Source organism: Rutidosis leptorrhynchoides, chromosome 3 (genome assembly GCF_046630445.1).
Source record: "Rutidosis leptorrhynchoides isolate AG116_Rl617_1_P2 chromosome 3, CSIRO_AGI_Rlap_v1, whole genome shotgun sequence".
NCBI lineage: Eukaryota > Viridiplantae > Streptophyta > Magnoliopsida > Asterales > Asteraceae > Rutidosis > Rutidosis leptorrhynchoides.
The window spans coordinates 157,011,111-157,027,321 of record NC_092335.1 but is presented as its reverse complement, the minus strand read 5'-3'; the positions used below and the strand labels follow the sequence as shown (position 1 = coordinate 157,027,321).

The 16,211-nt window shown below is 41.1% G+C and overlaps 1 protein-coding gene across 1 annotated transcript; it reads right to left on the bottom strand.

The window, feature by feature from the left end:
• Positions 1-14,535: 14,535 nt before the first annotated feature.
• Positions 14,536-15,819, bottom strand: LOC139900524 (protein ALP1-like). Its single transcript, XM_071883291.1, has one exon. The coding sequence runs from the start codon at positions 15,817-15,819 to the stop codon at positions 14,536-14,538; it is 1,284 nt and encodes a 427-aa protein (XP_071739392.1).
• Between the last annotated feature and the right edge of the window lie 392 nt (positions 15,820-16,211).

Below are 16,211 nucleotides of genomic sequence, written 5' to 3'. Positions count from 1 at the left end.
TTTTGACCCATTTCAAAATTAGTTAACCAAACACACCCAAAAGTGTTCCAACACTTCCAATATCACTAAACCTAGTGATTAAACTCATTATCAAACCCTAATCAAGGCCAAAACATCAACCGACCCAAAACCCGCCAAGTGACAAGAATAACAAGCCACCTTAAACCCATTTCATCACCTAAAAAGGTTTTACAACAATCTAGCTCAAAGCCCTAACTTGAATATCAAATCTAACAAATGAAATTCGGAGTTTGAGCTTACCAATACCACCACACGTAGCTAGGAGCGAGATGAACAACTTTAGAACTCGAGATTTTGCGAGAAATCGACTCCTTCCCTTCCAAATCAAGCTCTCTCTCACTAAAAGTGAGTTTCTCTCACTAGGGTTTGAGGAGTGTGTTTGTGTGTGTGAAATATGATCCAAAATGACCAAGGAACCAGCCTTGAAGGCTCCAAACTGGCATCCAAGTGAAATGACTATTTTACCCCTTTTTAAAATAAAAACACAGCTGGCTCGATAGACAAGTTGGACGGCGTCCCGACCCTTGGACGGCGTCCCACGCTTCACATCTGGACGGCGTCCCATCCCTTGGACGGCGTCCCGTACTACTGAAATTTCAGAAATAGAAACAGGGTGTTACAACTCTCCCCCACTTAGAATCGATCACGTCCTCGTGATCCTCATCACTAACCCACACGGACCACACTCCACGGTCCTCAAACATAAGTCCCAATCCGACTTTCCTAAGCAATTCTTCCCAATGAATCGCTTCTAACAACTAAAATCGTCACCCGCGATTTATCAATCCACAATTCCGAGCACTAAGACCATGCTCATTCCCTAACATCGGGAAAACTCAACCAATCTCTGACCGAGATATCAAACCCCTAGCGTACCATTACCAAGTACAATGCTAAGGTAACCAAGTCGCAATCCTGAGGTCTACAACCCGAAACGATGAAGACCGATCCAAACGAATCCTTACGGATAACACCAATCACTAACATCCCTTGTAGTGCGCAATACAACCAATACACAACTACCGTAACATCATAACAAACGGTTTAAACCAAAAACGCCCATAACGACTATGGCAACGCTAGTCCTAAGGTGTAAAAAATCGGCTATTGTCACACCCGTGACAATATGTGAGCGAAACACGGCTATCGCATCACAAATCACACCACACGGTCCTCAAGACCCCACCATCGGCGTATAAAACAACCGATAGTTCCCACAACACAACTCAAAAATTGTACTCTCATTTCCCACCGGTACTCGCATTTCCCGATAATGTTATGCCATGCCGACGTAACACTACTCTCCTGGTGAAGTCAGCGGACCCCGAAGGCCATGCTTCACCAATCTAAACACCGGATGAAGTCAGCGGACCCGAAAGTCATGCTTCACTGATATATCGCCTCGCTCATGATGAAGTCAGCGGACCCGAAGATCATGCTTCACCAATCGCATACTCCCATGATGAAGTCAGCGGACCCTAAAGGTCATGCTCCACCAATTAACAACCATGATGAAGTCAGCGGACCCGAAGATCATGCTTCACCAATCAACCACACCATAATGAAGTCAGCGGACCCCGAAGGTCATGCTTCATTAATCAACAATCCCATGATGAAGTCCGCGGACTCCGAAAGTCATGCTTCATCATTCATCAATACCACGATGAAGTCGGCGGACCCCGAAGGTCATGCTTCATCAATCACATACGCACTTTCGGCCTCAAACAAAGAGTAGTGCAACATCGCGCTCTATTACACTATAGTAAACCCTAGCGGATACCACTAACCATCCACAATCGAGCAAGAACCACCTATATCGAACATAGGTACCAAACAATCCAAAAGAGAACCTGACTCACACACATCCCTTAACCGAGGGATTTTACCTTGCTCTCCAAACACGTCAATTATCTCTCAACGAGATTCACCAACATACCACCTCAGTGATAATTTACAAATCCAATATCATAAGTACAAGTTAACCAAAATTGTACTCTACCACAAATCGACCCAAACTGTGTCTCGACCAAATTTTCGAATCTACCAAAAGCATCATCCGAAATCTCACACTAAAACTTCCTCGTGCGAGAGTGTAACTCCACCACTTGGAACTACGTTCCAATATCCACAACTCGTACAATGCTACTAAAGGTAGACTTTACTAACAATTGGGTTCACACGACCCATCACTACATCTTGCTCCAACCTTGAGCATACGAAGGATTTTAACCAATCCTTAAAACCTTTCGAACGAAAAGTGCACCACAAATTACACAAACCAATACCCTCGTAATCGTCCAATTGCTTTAGTTTGTCAATTTCTACTTACTCACTCATGTACCTAAGGGTTTCACTCCGGTACCCTAAGCACAATGTAACCGCAACATCATCGGAGTCGAACACCACGCTAGTAGGTATAAAAGAGGCACCTAATGTCGCGTCATGTTGGCTCCATTACCAACATACATCGATATCCAAAACACTCTATCTCAAGGGTTCCAACCCCCCGACGAACCTCACGATTCATCAATCTCAACACAAAAGCGAACACGTGCTTAACAACCGAACACCAAAACCCATTTCCATGGCTTGGTAGAACATTTCTCAAATACTAAGGAATGCTTGGTTGCACCAAGTCTTAAGCCCTTCACCCGACAATCAAATGTCACCATAGGGTACTTCCATTAGGAACGTCACCCATAACATCAATATGCACAACACAAGGCATTTAATCAACTCAAACGCAACGGCTCATAATAAATAATCAAAGGATATATTTATTAAAACGAAACGTACCTTAACGTCTCCTTGCCGCACCCGTCCCAGCTAACTTGGGAAAATCCGACTTACGATGTCCTTCTTCTTGGCAATTAAAGCACACCATGCCATCACCCTTTGGTACCGAACATTCCCAAGACTTGTGACCCCTCACACCACAATTGTAACATCTAGCCGCACTAGAATCCGGTATACCCGTTCGTGTACCACCCGTGCTCACACTCGGACCCTTAGTCCTCTTACTCGGAGCACCATAAGAAACAACCCTTCTCTCCCTTGAAGGTTCACCTTTCTTCAATCGTGAATACGACTCGAAACCTCTAGCCGCGGCGAATAACTCCGCAAACGATTTCGCCTGAACTCTGCTAATATTACTCTTTAAGTCATCATTCAAGGTTCGATAGAAATCTTGCATCAACAAATGACCATTCCCCAAATACTCCGGGCAAAAATGAACCTTCGCCATAAAGGTCGTCTTGAGAGTATTCAAATCCATAGACCCTTGTCGCAAATTTCGCAACTCATTATGCAATTCCCACAAATCGGCCGAAGTCCGGAACTCCTCGAAGAATTCCTCCTTAAATTCGTCCCACGATAAGGCCATAAACGTTTCGCCACCGACAAGATCAATCTTACCATCCAACCAATCCCTCGCCCTACCCCGCAACAAACTCGTAGCGAGTCTCGTCTTTTTCTCGGGAGGGCAATCAATAGTACGAAAACACCCTTCAACATCCGAGATCCAAGTTGTGCTTACCAAAGGATCCGGTTTTTCATCATACATCGGGGGTTTAGTCCTCATGAAGCTCTTAAGACAACGCTCCTTTTCACCACTACTTTGAAGTTCAGAATACTTCCTATCCATTTCTTCTCGAAATGCACTCATTTGCTCCGCAACGGCGGCCGCAACTCTAGCGTTAAACTCCGCGTCATTCGCCTCGATCTCGTTTCGCGTCGTCATTCTAAAGAATGCAAAACGATTAGTCCACGAACGTATAAAACCGCACGCACAACACCGTCCCATCTTGCTAAACACTAGTCGTACATCACTCGTTAGATACGATTTGCACCCGTAATAAGGTTTGCAAGTCCTTATTACGCACACACGCCGCATCGACTCGTTAGTACAACGACCGCCTCTCTCGATGATATAAACAAACACAACCACAAACAAAACACAACGCAAGAATCAATATCGCAACACAATAGCATATTAATAATATCTGCATTACTAATATAAACGTTAGTCAACCTACAATCAAGGCACTAACTAAACCCATTTCGACCCGTAATCCTACAAGTCCCGCAACAAATAAGCACACACAAAAGTCTAAGTCTAGGCACCTATCTCAAGTCACCTAAATCCCTTAGACCATGCTCTGATACCACTTGTAACAACCCAACCCGTTAACCATCCGTAAAAGTGCCATAAAAAACATTTTGAGAGCCAGTTGATCTGGACGGCGTCCAGTTGTAAAAACCAGGACGGAGTCCAACCATCTGGGACGGCGTCCAGATGTGCTGCCAGATTCTGATCAGTTTTACGTTTTACTCACGGTTGAAAAACCCGCTTCCCGACACTTTTAAACCAACACACTTTCACAATATATTACAATAGGTTAAACTAAGAGTTTTTCATAATAAAAACTGAGTTTTATGACACCAGGCCCACATCGACCCAAAATTCCACAAGTGACTATTTCGACCCGTTAGTTTATACAAAACATAGACCGAGCATGGGATTGGGGACACGCTACCCAATCCTAAACAAATCCAAAAGCAAGTCTTCTAAAGCAACTACACAAGTCCACAAGTCCCCGCGCTTACCCGAGCCACCGCATCCATGCAATCTATAAAAATGTAAACAACGAGAGGGTAAGCTAACGCTTAGTGAGTGAAAATATACTACATACATATATATATGCATAAAATGGACACGCCACACAAAACCAAATACCGCATACCGGAGCATCCAAGCATAAAGGCAAGCTAGTCTAAGCATACCGTAAGATCACTAAGCAACGAGCTAAAGATACATCAACAAAATATAAGTTCACCAACAACGATGTGAACAATGCCAATAAGCTGCACCCGGAGGGTTAGCTACATCACGACAATACAACATTATATGTATACAATATATGTGTATATATATATATATATATATATATATATATATATATATATATATATATATATATATATATATATATATATATATATATATAAATATATATATATATATATATATATATATCTCGAATAACATAATTTGCTTACGCTTACAACACAATAATCATGGTTAACCAAATCTTCGCAAGGGAATGACTTCGCGAAACAAGTCATCGATGTTCATAACAACCATTAGTGCACTTAACACTTCGTACACTAACCCTACGGGTGGCATTTTAACACTTCGATACTTCACCCCGGGTGGCGTCTTAACACGTCGACACTTCACCCCGAGTGTTGTCTTAACACTTCGACACTTCACACTTCATTTTACTTGAGGTGGCATCTTAACATGTCGATACTTCACCTCGAGTGGCGCCTTAACACATCGGCACTTCACCCGTTATTCTCTTGGAGTGGCATCTTAGCACATCGATACTTCACTCCGGGTGGTGTCTTAACACGTCGACACTTCACCCCGTCACATTACTTTGAGTAGTGTATTAGCACATCGACACTTCACTCGTCACGTGAAATGTGGTGTCTTAGCACATCGACACTTCACATCTCACGCTACAACAAATAAATACATTATATACCTACGCATATAATTATTCCACTCACTATATTAACCCTTCGTCATTGGGGTTATATAAGTCCACATCACACGCCCATGTGATAAAGTACACACAAAGTGTGCACCTCGCCAAAGTGGTCAACCAAAACGCACAACCGTGCCAATTGGACCTATACACAAGTCCAACAATTCCACCTATACGAGAAGCGAGCTCTATAAGCGAGAACCCCTTCACCCGACCTGCACCCATCCTACACATACATATGCATATAGGATATTAACACTCACCTTGTCGCCTTGCTGAATGCTTCCAAGTAATCCGCGACTCGTCAATGGAAAATACCTATTCCATTATCACAAATACCACAACATAATTAGGGTGGATTTACAAACCAACCCAATTTACACTTAGTACAATTTCGACCCAATTGCACTTCCAAGCGCAAACCGCGCCCAAACTAACCAATATTCACTAACACAAGTGAAAATGGTCCTAACACACCAATTAAACCCGATCACAAGTGTTAAACAAGTGTCATACCCATTTTGACACCGAAACCCTAATTTTGACCCATTTCAAAATTAGTTAACCAAACACACCCAAAAGTGTTCCAACACTTCCAATATCACTAAACCTAGTGATTAAACTCATTATCAAACCCTAATCAAGGCCAAAACGTCAACCGACCCAAAACCCGCCAAGTGACAAGAATAACAAGTCACCTTAAACCCATTTCATCACCTAAAAAGGTTTTACAACAATCTAGCTCAAAGCCCTAACTTGAATATCAAATCTAACAAATGAAATTCGGAGTTTGAGCTTACCAATACCACCAAACGTAGCTAGGAGCGAGATGAACAACTTTAGAACCCGAGCTTTTGCGAGAAATTGACTCCTTCCCTTCCAAATCAAGCTCTCTCTCACTAAAAGTGAGTTTCTCTCACTAGGGTTTGAGGAGTGTGTTTGTGTGTGTGAAATATGATCCAAAATGACCAAGGAACCAGCCTTGAAGGCTCCAAACTGGCACCCAAGTGAAATGACCATTTTACCCCTTTTTAAAATAAAAACACAGCTGGCTCGACAGACAAGTTGGACGACGTCCCGACCCTTGCACGGCGTCCCACGCTTCACATCTGGACCGCGTCCCATCCCTTGGACGGCGTCCCGTACTACTGAAATTTCAGAAATAGAAACAGGGTGTTACACCTAGCTAACTTATATTGTATTATACATGTATTCTAATATATTATGTAATCTTGGGATACCATAGATACGTATGCAAATGTTTTGACATATCATATCGACCCATGTATATATATTATTTGGAACAAGCATAGACACTCTATATGCAGTAATGTTGGAGTTAGCTATACAGGGTTGAGGTTGATTCCAAAAATATATATACTTTGAGTTGTGATCTAGCCTGAGAAGTGTATACACAGGGTCGTGAATTGATTCAAGATAATATATATCGATTTATTTCTGTACATCTAACTGTGGACAACTAGTTGTAGGTTACTAACGAGGACAGCAGACTTAATACACTCAAATCTTTAAAACATAATAAAAATGGTTGTAATTATATTTTGATTATACTTTGATATATATGTACATATTTGTATAGGTTCGTGAATCGATCCGTGGCCAAGTCTTATTTCTGAGGAAGGAAATATGTGTGAAAGTGAGTTATAGTCCCACTTTTAAAATCTAATATTTTTGGGATGAGAATACATGCAGGTTTTATAAATGATTTACAAAATAGACACAAGTACGTGAAACTACATTCTATGGTTGAATTATCGAAATCAAATATGCCCCTTTTTATTAAGTCTGGTAATCTAAGAATTAGGGAACAGACACCCTAATTGACGCGAATCCTAAAGATAGATCTATTGGGCCTAACGAACCCCATCCAAAGTACCGGATGCTTTAGTACTTCGAATTTGTTTATATCATGTCCGAAGGATTTTCCGGAATGATAGGGGATATTCTTATATGCATCTTGTTAATGTCGGTTACCAGGTGTTCACCATATGAATGATTTTTATCTCTATGTATGGGATGTGTATTGAAATATGAAATCTTGTGGTCTATTGTTATGATTTGATATATATAGGTTAAACTTATAACTCACCAACATTTTTGTTAACGTTTAAAGCATGTTTATTCTCAGGTGAATATTAAGAGCTTCCGCTATTGCATACTAAAATAAGGACAAGATTTGGAGTCCATGTTTGTATGATATTGTGTAAAAACTGCATTCAAGAAACATATGTCGATGTAATATATTTCTGTTGTAAACCATTATGTAATGGTCGTGTGTAAACAGTATATTTTAGATTATCATTATTTGATAATCTACGTAATGTTTTTAAAACCTTTATTGATAAAATAAAGGTTATGGTTGTTTTAAAAATGAATGCAGTCTTTGAAAAACGTCTCATATAGAGGTCAAAACCTCGCAACGAAATCAATTTATATGGAACGTTTATTAGCAATATGAACGGGACATTTCACATGAGAACCTAAACCTAATGGACTAGACATAATGGGCCCTTATAGATTGGTCTAAGTAATATAGGCTAACATCCCCCCGCAGTTGGAGTGGGAGTACTACGGAAACTCAAACTGGATCTGAACTCGTCAAATAAGGCAAATGGTAGACCCTTAGTGATGATGTCGGCAAACTGATATCTAGACGGAACATGTAAGACCCGTACTTATCCCTGGGCAACTAGATCGCAAACAAAGTGAATATCAATCTCAATGTGCTTGGTGCGCTGTAACATCCCATTTTTCATTTACGCGTTATTTTGGACGCCATTTGAATTACGAGGCATGTAATCATATATTTAGACCCCAAATAAAGTTGGATTTGATGTTCTAAAACCTTACAATTGGAAAGTACACCTAATTACGTTTCCAACGATAGTTGATTCATCAAAAATGGAGTTACGGTTTGAAAGTTACGACCAAAATAAGTTTCACAAAATGCTGATTTCGGCTTTTGCACGCTGCGCAAAAATATGCTCACCGCGCAAAACGTGCTGACAGCAAGTTTTGTGATTTTAAATGTTTTAAAAAGGGGCATTTTGGGTATTTCACATTGGGGCCGGTCTTGAGGCTACAAATCAGTTCCAAACCTCATCTTATCTTCATTTTCACACATAAACACTCTCATTTTCAAACCCTAGAGAGAGAAAGAGAGTTTAGAGAGAGAGAGCTCCAATTAGAAAAGAAGGAGGTTGATTCGGGTCAAGTCTCAAATGTTAAAGTTGTTCATCTCGTCAACGGCATCATTTTGGTAGTATTGGTAAGTCTCAACTCCGAATTTCATCTTTATGATTTGATATTCAAGTTAGGGTTATGAGCTTGTTAGTTGTAAAACTCATTTAGATGATGAAGTGGGTTTATGGAAACTAGTTATTTTTTATACATGACGGGTTTTGGGTTGATTGACGTTTTGGCCATGATTAGGCTTTAGTTTTGGGTGTAATCACTTAGTTTAGTGATTTTGGAAGTGTTGGAACCCTTTTGGGTGTATTTGGGTTGACTAATTTTGAAATGGGTCAAAATTAGGATTTATGTGTCAAATTGGGTAAGCTAAGTGTTTAACACTTGTGATTTGGATTAATTCGTGTATTAGGGTCATTTTCACTTTTGTTAGTGATTATTGGTTAGTTTGGACATTTTTGGGACTTATGTCAAAATGGGTGAATTGAATTAGGTCAAATTTTGGTAATGACACTAATTTTGGATTTAATGGATGTTAAACGCTTTTGTTAAGTGTTAAATGAAGTTTTTGAATGAAAGTAATCATGGGAAGCGATTTTGGGTTAAAATGGTATTTTAAGATTAAGTCAAACGTGGTCAACCGTGATATGGGTCAATAATGCACGTGTTGGGGTTTTAGTGTAAGTGACGATTGAAATGATTACTACCTAAGTAATAATTTAGTGTTAAGACCTAGGTTTGGTCTAATTGATGTGAAGTATGATTTGGGCTAAATTGTACTTTGTTGTGCGGGTTTGAATTACCACCCGAAGTGGTAATTGGTTTGTGTCCATTAGGTGATAAATGGGCGGGCTTTTGGTGAGCAAGGTGTAATCCCTCGGTTAAGGGATGTTTGTGTCGGGTTCTCTTTTAGAGGATGGCTACTTAAGTGTATATTGTACCTATGTGTGATATAGGTGGTTACTTGCTCGGATTTGAGGATGGAGATCATGTCATACATGACATGTGCGGGCATTCCAATGTGAGTGGAATAATTATATGCGTAGGTATATGATGTATTTATTTGTGTAGCGTGAAATGTGAAGTGTCGAGGTGCTAAGACACCACGTTTCACGTGACGAGTGAAGTGTCGAAGTGTTAAGACACCACTCCGAAATGTTTGACGGGTGAAGCATCGAGGTGTTAAGATGCCACTCGGGGTGAAGTATCGAGGTGTTAAGATGCCACCCGGAAGTGAAGTGTCGAGGTGTTAAGACACCACTCCGGAAAGTATATTGACAGGTGAAGCATCGAGGTGTTAAGATGCCACTCAGGGTGAAGTATCGAGGTGTTAAGATGCCACCCGGGGGTTAGTTATACGTGGTGTTAAGTACGCTAACGGATGTTGTGAACACCGATGGTCTTTCGCGAGCACCATTCCCTTGTACGATTGGTTAACCATGGTTATGCGTTGTAGTGTAGCATATTATATTGTCCGAGTTATATGCTATTGTTTGTGCTAGCTTGCATATTGGAGATTTAGCGTTATACATTGCGATGGTATGCTAATTATATTGCTATCACGTATGCGGTATTTGTGTAAGTGATTGCAAGTAGGTATATTATATATGTATGTGTATAATCATTGCATTCACTAAGCTTTATGCTTACCCCTCTCGTTGTTCACCTTTTTACAGGTATTGTGAAGCTAGCTAGTTGTTAGACTAGATGCGTAGGAGCGCTTGGGCTCGATGGGGTAGCTTTTGGATATTGGATGTGGATTGGGGATTTGGTAGCCCCCGGGATTATGCTCTTGGTATCGGGTTGGGTTGTAGAGTCCTAACTCGTCTTTTGTAAACTCGTAATTTTTGAATATACGAATTACGTCGGTTGTTGAACGAGTTATTGGGGAAAATGTTGTTGTTTGGGAAAATTGGGTTTTATATGTAAAATGGCCGAACAGCTGTTTTTGTGTAATAAAGCGCGCCGCGCAGATGTATGCACGCCGCGCAAATGGCCAGGGTCATGTACCTGATGTCAGTGTCAAGTTCTGTTTCAGATTTATGTTGTAAACCGCGCCGCGCATATGGTCAGGCAGAAATTAATGTTGTCTTTTTAAAAAAAAAAGGCCGTGTGTTTTCTCGTGTTACGTATCGGGGTTGTTACATGCGCTGATGTTGAACCGGATTAGTAGAGAGATAGACAGAGCTGACATTGTCACAATAAACCAGTGTTGCTGAAGTGAGAGGACAGTGAAGTTCTCGTAAAAGATTACGAATCTAACAAGTCTCAGCAACGGTATTGGCAACTCCGCGATATTCTGCCTCTGCACTGGAACGGGAGGGCGTGAGTTGCCGCTTGGACGACCATGACAGAAGGTTATTGCCTAGAAAAACACAATACCCAGATGTAGAGCGTCTGGTAGTGGGGCAACCAGACCAGTCAGCGTCAGAGTAAGCGACAATGTAGTTGGAGAAGACGAATAGAGCTGTAGACCAAGATCGGTAGTGCCCTGAATATAGCGAATGATCCGTTTGAGGGCATGCATATGCTGCTCGCGAGGATCATGCATGAAGAGGCAAATCTGCTGTACTGCGTAAGAGATGTCATGACGAGTAAATGTGAGATACTGTAAAGCTCCTGCAAGGCTACGGTACAAAGTCGGGTCTTTCACAGCCGGGCCGTGACTGGTAAGTTTTTCCCCTGGTTCAATCGGGGTCCTGCATGGATGACATGTGGGCATACCTGCCCGCTCAATCATCTCAGTAGCGTACTGTTTTTGAGATAAGATAATTCCAGATGCAGTACGAGTCGCAAAAATGCCAAGAAAGTAGTTCAAAGGGCCCAAATCTGTCATAGCAAATTCCTTATGTAAGGAAGTGATAATCCGCTGTAGTAAACATGTGGAAGAAGCAGTCAACACAATGTCATCAACATAAAAAAGCAGGTAGGTTGTATCAGATCCCTGGCGATAAATGAAAAGAGAGGTATCACAACGGCTTTGGTGAAAGCCGATCCGCTGAGCATAGGTTGCAAACCGCTGAAACCATGCACGAGGGGCCTGCTTAAGGCCGTATAATGATTTCTGCAATAAGCAGACATGATCCGGGTATCGAGGATCGCGAAATCCTGGAGGCTGATGAATATAGACAGTCTCAGAAAGCTTTCCGTATAGAAAGGCGTTCTTGACATCTAGTTGGTGGATAGGCCAGTGTCTAGAAATCGCCAAACTGAGAACCGTACGTATGGATGCCGGCTTAACAACCGAACTAAAAGTCTCATCACAATCAATGCCAACCTGCTGGCTTCGACCATTAGCAACAAGTCGAGCCTTATACCTGCTCAAATTACCGTCTGCATTATACTTACGCTTGAATAGCCACATGGAGCGAACTATGTTCGTGTCCGACGGGCGAGGCACAAGTTTCCAAGTACTATTGTTAATTAAAGCATTATATTCATCAGTCATAGCTTGTTTCCAGTTAGGGTCGTGAAGAGCTTTAGAGTAAGTGCGGGGAATAGGAGATATGGTGGTTGTGTGAAGGTTGAGAAGATGAACTGGCTTGGTGGTACCAAGGCGGGTGCGGGTGATCATAGGGTGAGTGGAGAGAGAAGTAGAGGAAGATGTAGCCTCAGTAGGAGGAGACTGTGGCTCCGGAATATGTGGAGGTGTGGGGTCGGTAGCCTCAGTAGGAGGAGGCTGTGGCTCCGAAATAGAATTAGGTAGAGGTGTGGTGCCGGTAGCCTCAGTAAGAGGAGGTTGTGTCTCTGGTGGTAGATGAAATGTTCTGGAAAAGAGATTTGGAGGGGGGTCCAGAAAGTCATAGGATGGAGGTTGAGTAGGTGTCATGGAACCGAATGGGAAACATGTCTCATCGAAGGTGACATGTCTAGAGATGATGATTTTATTGGTGGTAAGATCCAGACAGCGGTAACCCCGATGATTAGAGGGGTACCCAAGAAAAATACATGGAGTGGAGCGAGGAGCAAGTTTGTGTATTGTGGGAAGGTGAGGGTAGCAGAGGCAACCGAAGACTCGGAGAGTGGCGTAGTTAGGTTTTTGATTGTAGAGACGGAAGTGCGGGATGTCATGATTGATGGCGGAAGAAGGAAGAATGTTAAGTAGGTAGGCTGCCATGTGGAGAGCTTCCGCCCAGTAAGTGGGTAGGAGATGAGCTTGAAAGAGAAGGGTGCGGATTAGATTATTAATGGTGTGAAGCATGCGTTCGGACTTTCCGTTTTGCTGAGAGGTGTGAGGGCAGGAGAATCGGAATTGAATACCATTAGTTTGAAGAAGTTGATTAAAAGCAGTGTTATTGAATTCACCCCCATTATCACATTGAAAAGCTTTGATTTCTTTGTTAAATTGAGTGCGAACAAATGTACGAAATTGTATGAATGTGGTAAGTTCGTCAGATTTATTGCGTAATGGAAAAACTTAAACGTAATGCGAAAAATGATCAAGAAATATAATATAATATTTTAAACCACTAAGACTAGAAGCAGGAGACGTCCATAAATCCGAATGGATAATATCAAAAGTAGCATTAACATGAGAACTGAAAACAGAAAAGGGGAGTCTCACGTGTTTACCAAGCTGACAGGCATGCCAAAGAACGAGCGACGACGATTTATTACAAATAATATCTTTATTAGAAAGGAGTCTTCGAAAAATATCATGTCCGGGATGTCCGAGACGCTGATGTCATGTAACCGGACTGGTGAGAAGAGCCTCCTGAGAAGAGTGAGAGGTGGGTGATGTAAGTGGGTATAGATCACCGGTGCTATCACATCGGAGAAGCAGACGATGCATCAAATAATCTTTCACAGAAAAATCAAAGGGATCAAATTCAACGGAAACTAGATTATCACGGGTAAATTGACGAACAGATTTGAGGTTTTTAACGATGTTAGGGGTTACAAGTACATTATGTAGATGTAACGGTCGGTGGATATTGGGTAACAAGCTATGACCGCTATTAGTGACGGGAATGGTGTTTCCGTTACCAACGGCTACTGATGAATATTTGCAATTATTAAAAATAGTACTAAGATTATTAATGCATGAAATAAGATGTGAAGACGCACCCGTGTCCATGTGCCACCCGGCAGCACTGTAATCTGTACTGTATGCACTATGAAGAATAGTCTCCTGAGTAAAAGAAGCGGGCTGAGATGTGTAAAAGCATTGGGCTTGCTGTTGGGCCTGTTGTTGGGTTGACTGATGAGCCTGAATAATATTTAATAATTGAGCTTGAGATTCTGAATCCCAATAATTATTTCCTCCGTTCCACATTGCTTGGAAACATGATGCCAATTGCCAAATGATTCAGCCCCTAAAATAATTAGATCTTTCGATAAAAGGAAGATAAATAATATTAACAAAAAAGGAAAACAAATAACATCAATTCGTGTTGTGTATTTGTTGTATACGTGTTGCATGCTCAACAAAGTAGAGGATAAATAAGACCATAGATAATGGTGACTGTGACGTGGAGTGGTAGAGTTGCACTTTTTGAGGAAAAACTGTGACTAGGCCATGACATTTTGGGGGAGTTGTAATGGGGGGCTTTTGTCTTGGTAAGCCTGTGACGTGGCATTTCCTTTTTTCTTTTTTTTTATTGTTTTTAAATTATTTTTTATTTTGTTTAATACAAAATATAAAATTAATTAGACAAAAGTACATTAATTATTTAAAAAAAACATTACAATAAAAAAAAATACACCCAAAAAAAAAAAAAAAAAACATTACAATACATTATTAAAAAAAACACTAGTTATGCATCGAGCGAAAGTTTGGCGGGAGGTTCCAAATATGAGCCGTTAAATCTTCACGAAGTTGATCGTGCACGTCTCGATCGCGAATCTCTTTCTCTCGTGATCGACGATCTTTGACCCTTCTCCGAATATTGCGACGAGGCCGGTTTTCGGGTTTATCTAACCATTCTTGTTCCCAAGTACTTAACGCAAACCCGTTATCTTCTTGTATCATGTTGTGCATAACAATACAACTATACATTATCCTTCTCATCTTATTAACACTCATAACTCGTGCCGGTGTTTTTAAAATCGCAAACCGACCTTGTAAAACACCAAATGTACGCTCAACATCCTTTCTAGCACTCGCTTGAAATTTAGTAAATTTTTTTCTAGGCTCTTCAATAGGAGTCGTATACCCCTTTATTAGTGTTGTCCAATCGGGATATATCCCGTCCGCCAAGTAGTAACCAAAGGGATACTGGTTTCCGTTTACTTCAAACGGTGAAGGTGCGACTCTATCCTTACGAAGGGAATCAAACAACGGAGAATGATTTAACACATTAATGTCATTGTTTGAACCCGCCATCCCAAAAAACGCATGCCATATCCACATATCGTATGAAGCAACCGCTTCAAGCATGATCGTCGGGTGACCGTGATCACCTCTCGTATATTGACCTTTCCATGCAACGGGACAATTTTTCCATGTCCAATGCATACAATCAATACTACCCAACATTCCCTTGAAACCATGATTCTCCTCGTGCGCCGAGTACAACCGAGCAATGTCAGTTGCATTAGGTTTCCTCAAATATTCCCGCCCATATAAGTCAATTATACACTTGCAAAAATTATTTAAAGTAACATAACCCGTTTTTTCCGCCATTTTAATATATTCATCAAATATATCCGCGGTCATCCCATACGACAATTGCTGTAACGCGCAAGTTATTTTTTGAATAGTTGAGAAACCAAGACGTCCAAGTGCATCCGGACGTTGTTGGAAAAAAGTAAAATGATCGGGGGCATTAGGAGTATAAGAGTGTTGAAGAATACCGTCTTTGATACGGAGAAATAAAACTTTACGCATCCGAAATCGTCTCTTGAAAATGTCGTCTGGAAACGTCGGATTTTCACAAAAGTAATCGTTCCACAATAATTGACCCGCTGCTTCACGATCTCTATTTAAAAAACGTCGTGGTTGTCTTTGAAAACGAGTTATTGGTTGGATTTCTTCCTCTTCTTCGGACGACGTTGAATCGAATAACAAATCGATACTTAAGGCAAAAAAATCCATATTTTTTGTTTCTAAAACAAAGAAAATATATAAACTTTTATATATATGTGAGTGTGTAGTGAATAAAAGTGTGTTAAAAATGAAAATAAAGAGTGTGTATTTAAAAAAAAAAAAAAAAAAAACCAACGGCTACCTAACGGCTATGAAATTTCCACCAATCAAACCGTGCCACGTGCTCTTCTCGTCCGTTTGTCACAGCGTTTTTCCAAGACAAACGCCCCGTCACAAACGCTCACAAACGCCCCATTCCGGGCGTTTGTGGGGCGTTTGTGGGCGGGTTGGGTACACATACGCCTGCGTTATCTATGGTCTAATATACGAAGAAGGCCACGTGAAGACTTAGGTGATGATTGGGTACTATCTTTTTAATTTATCGGTAGCGGCTGAGTAAA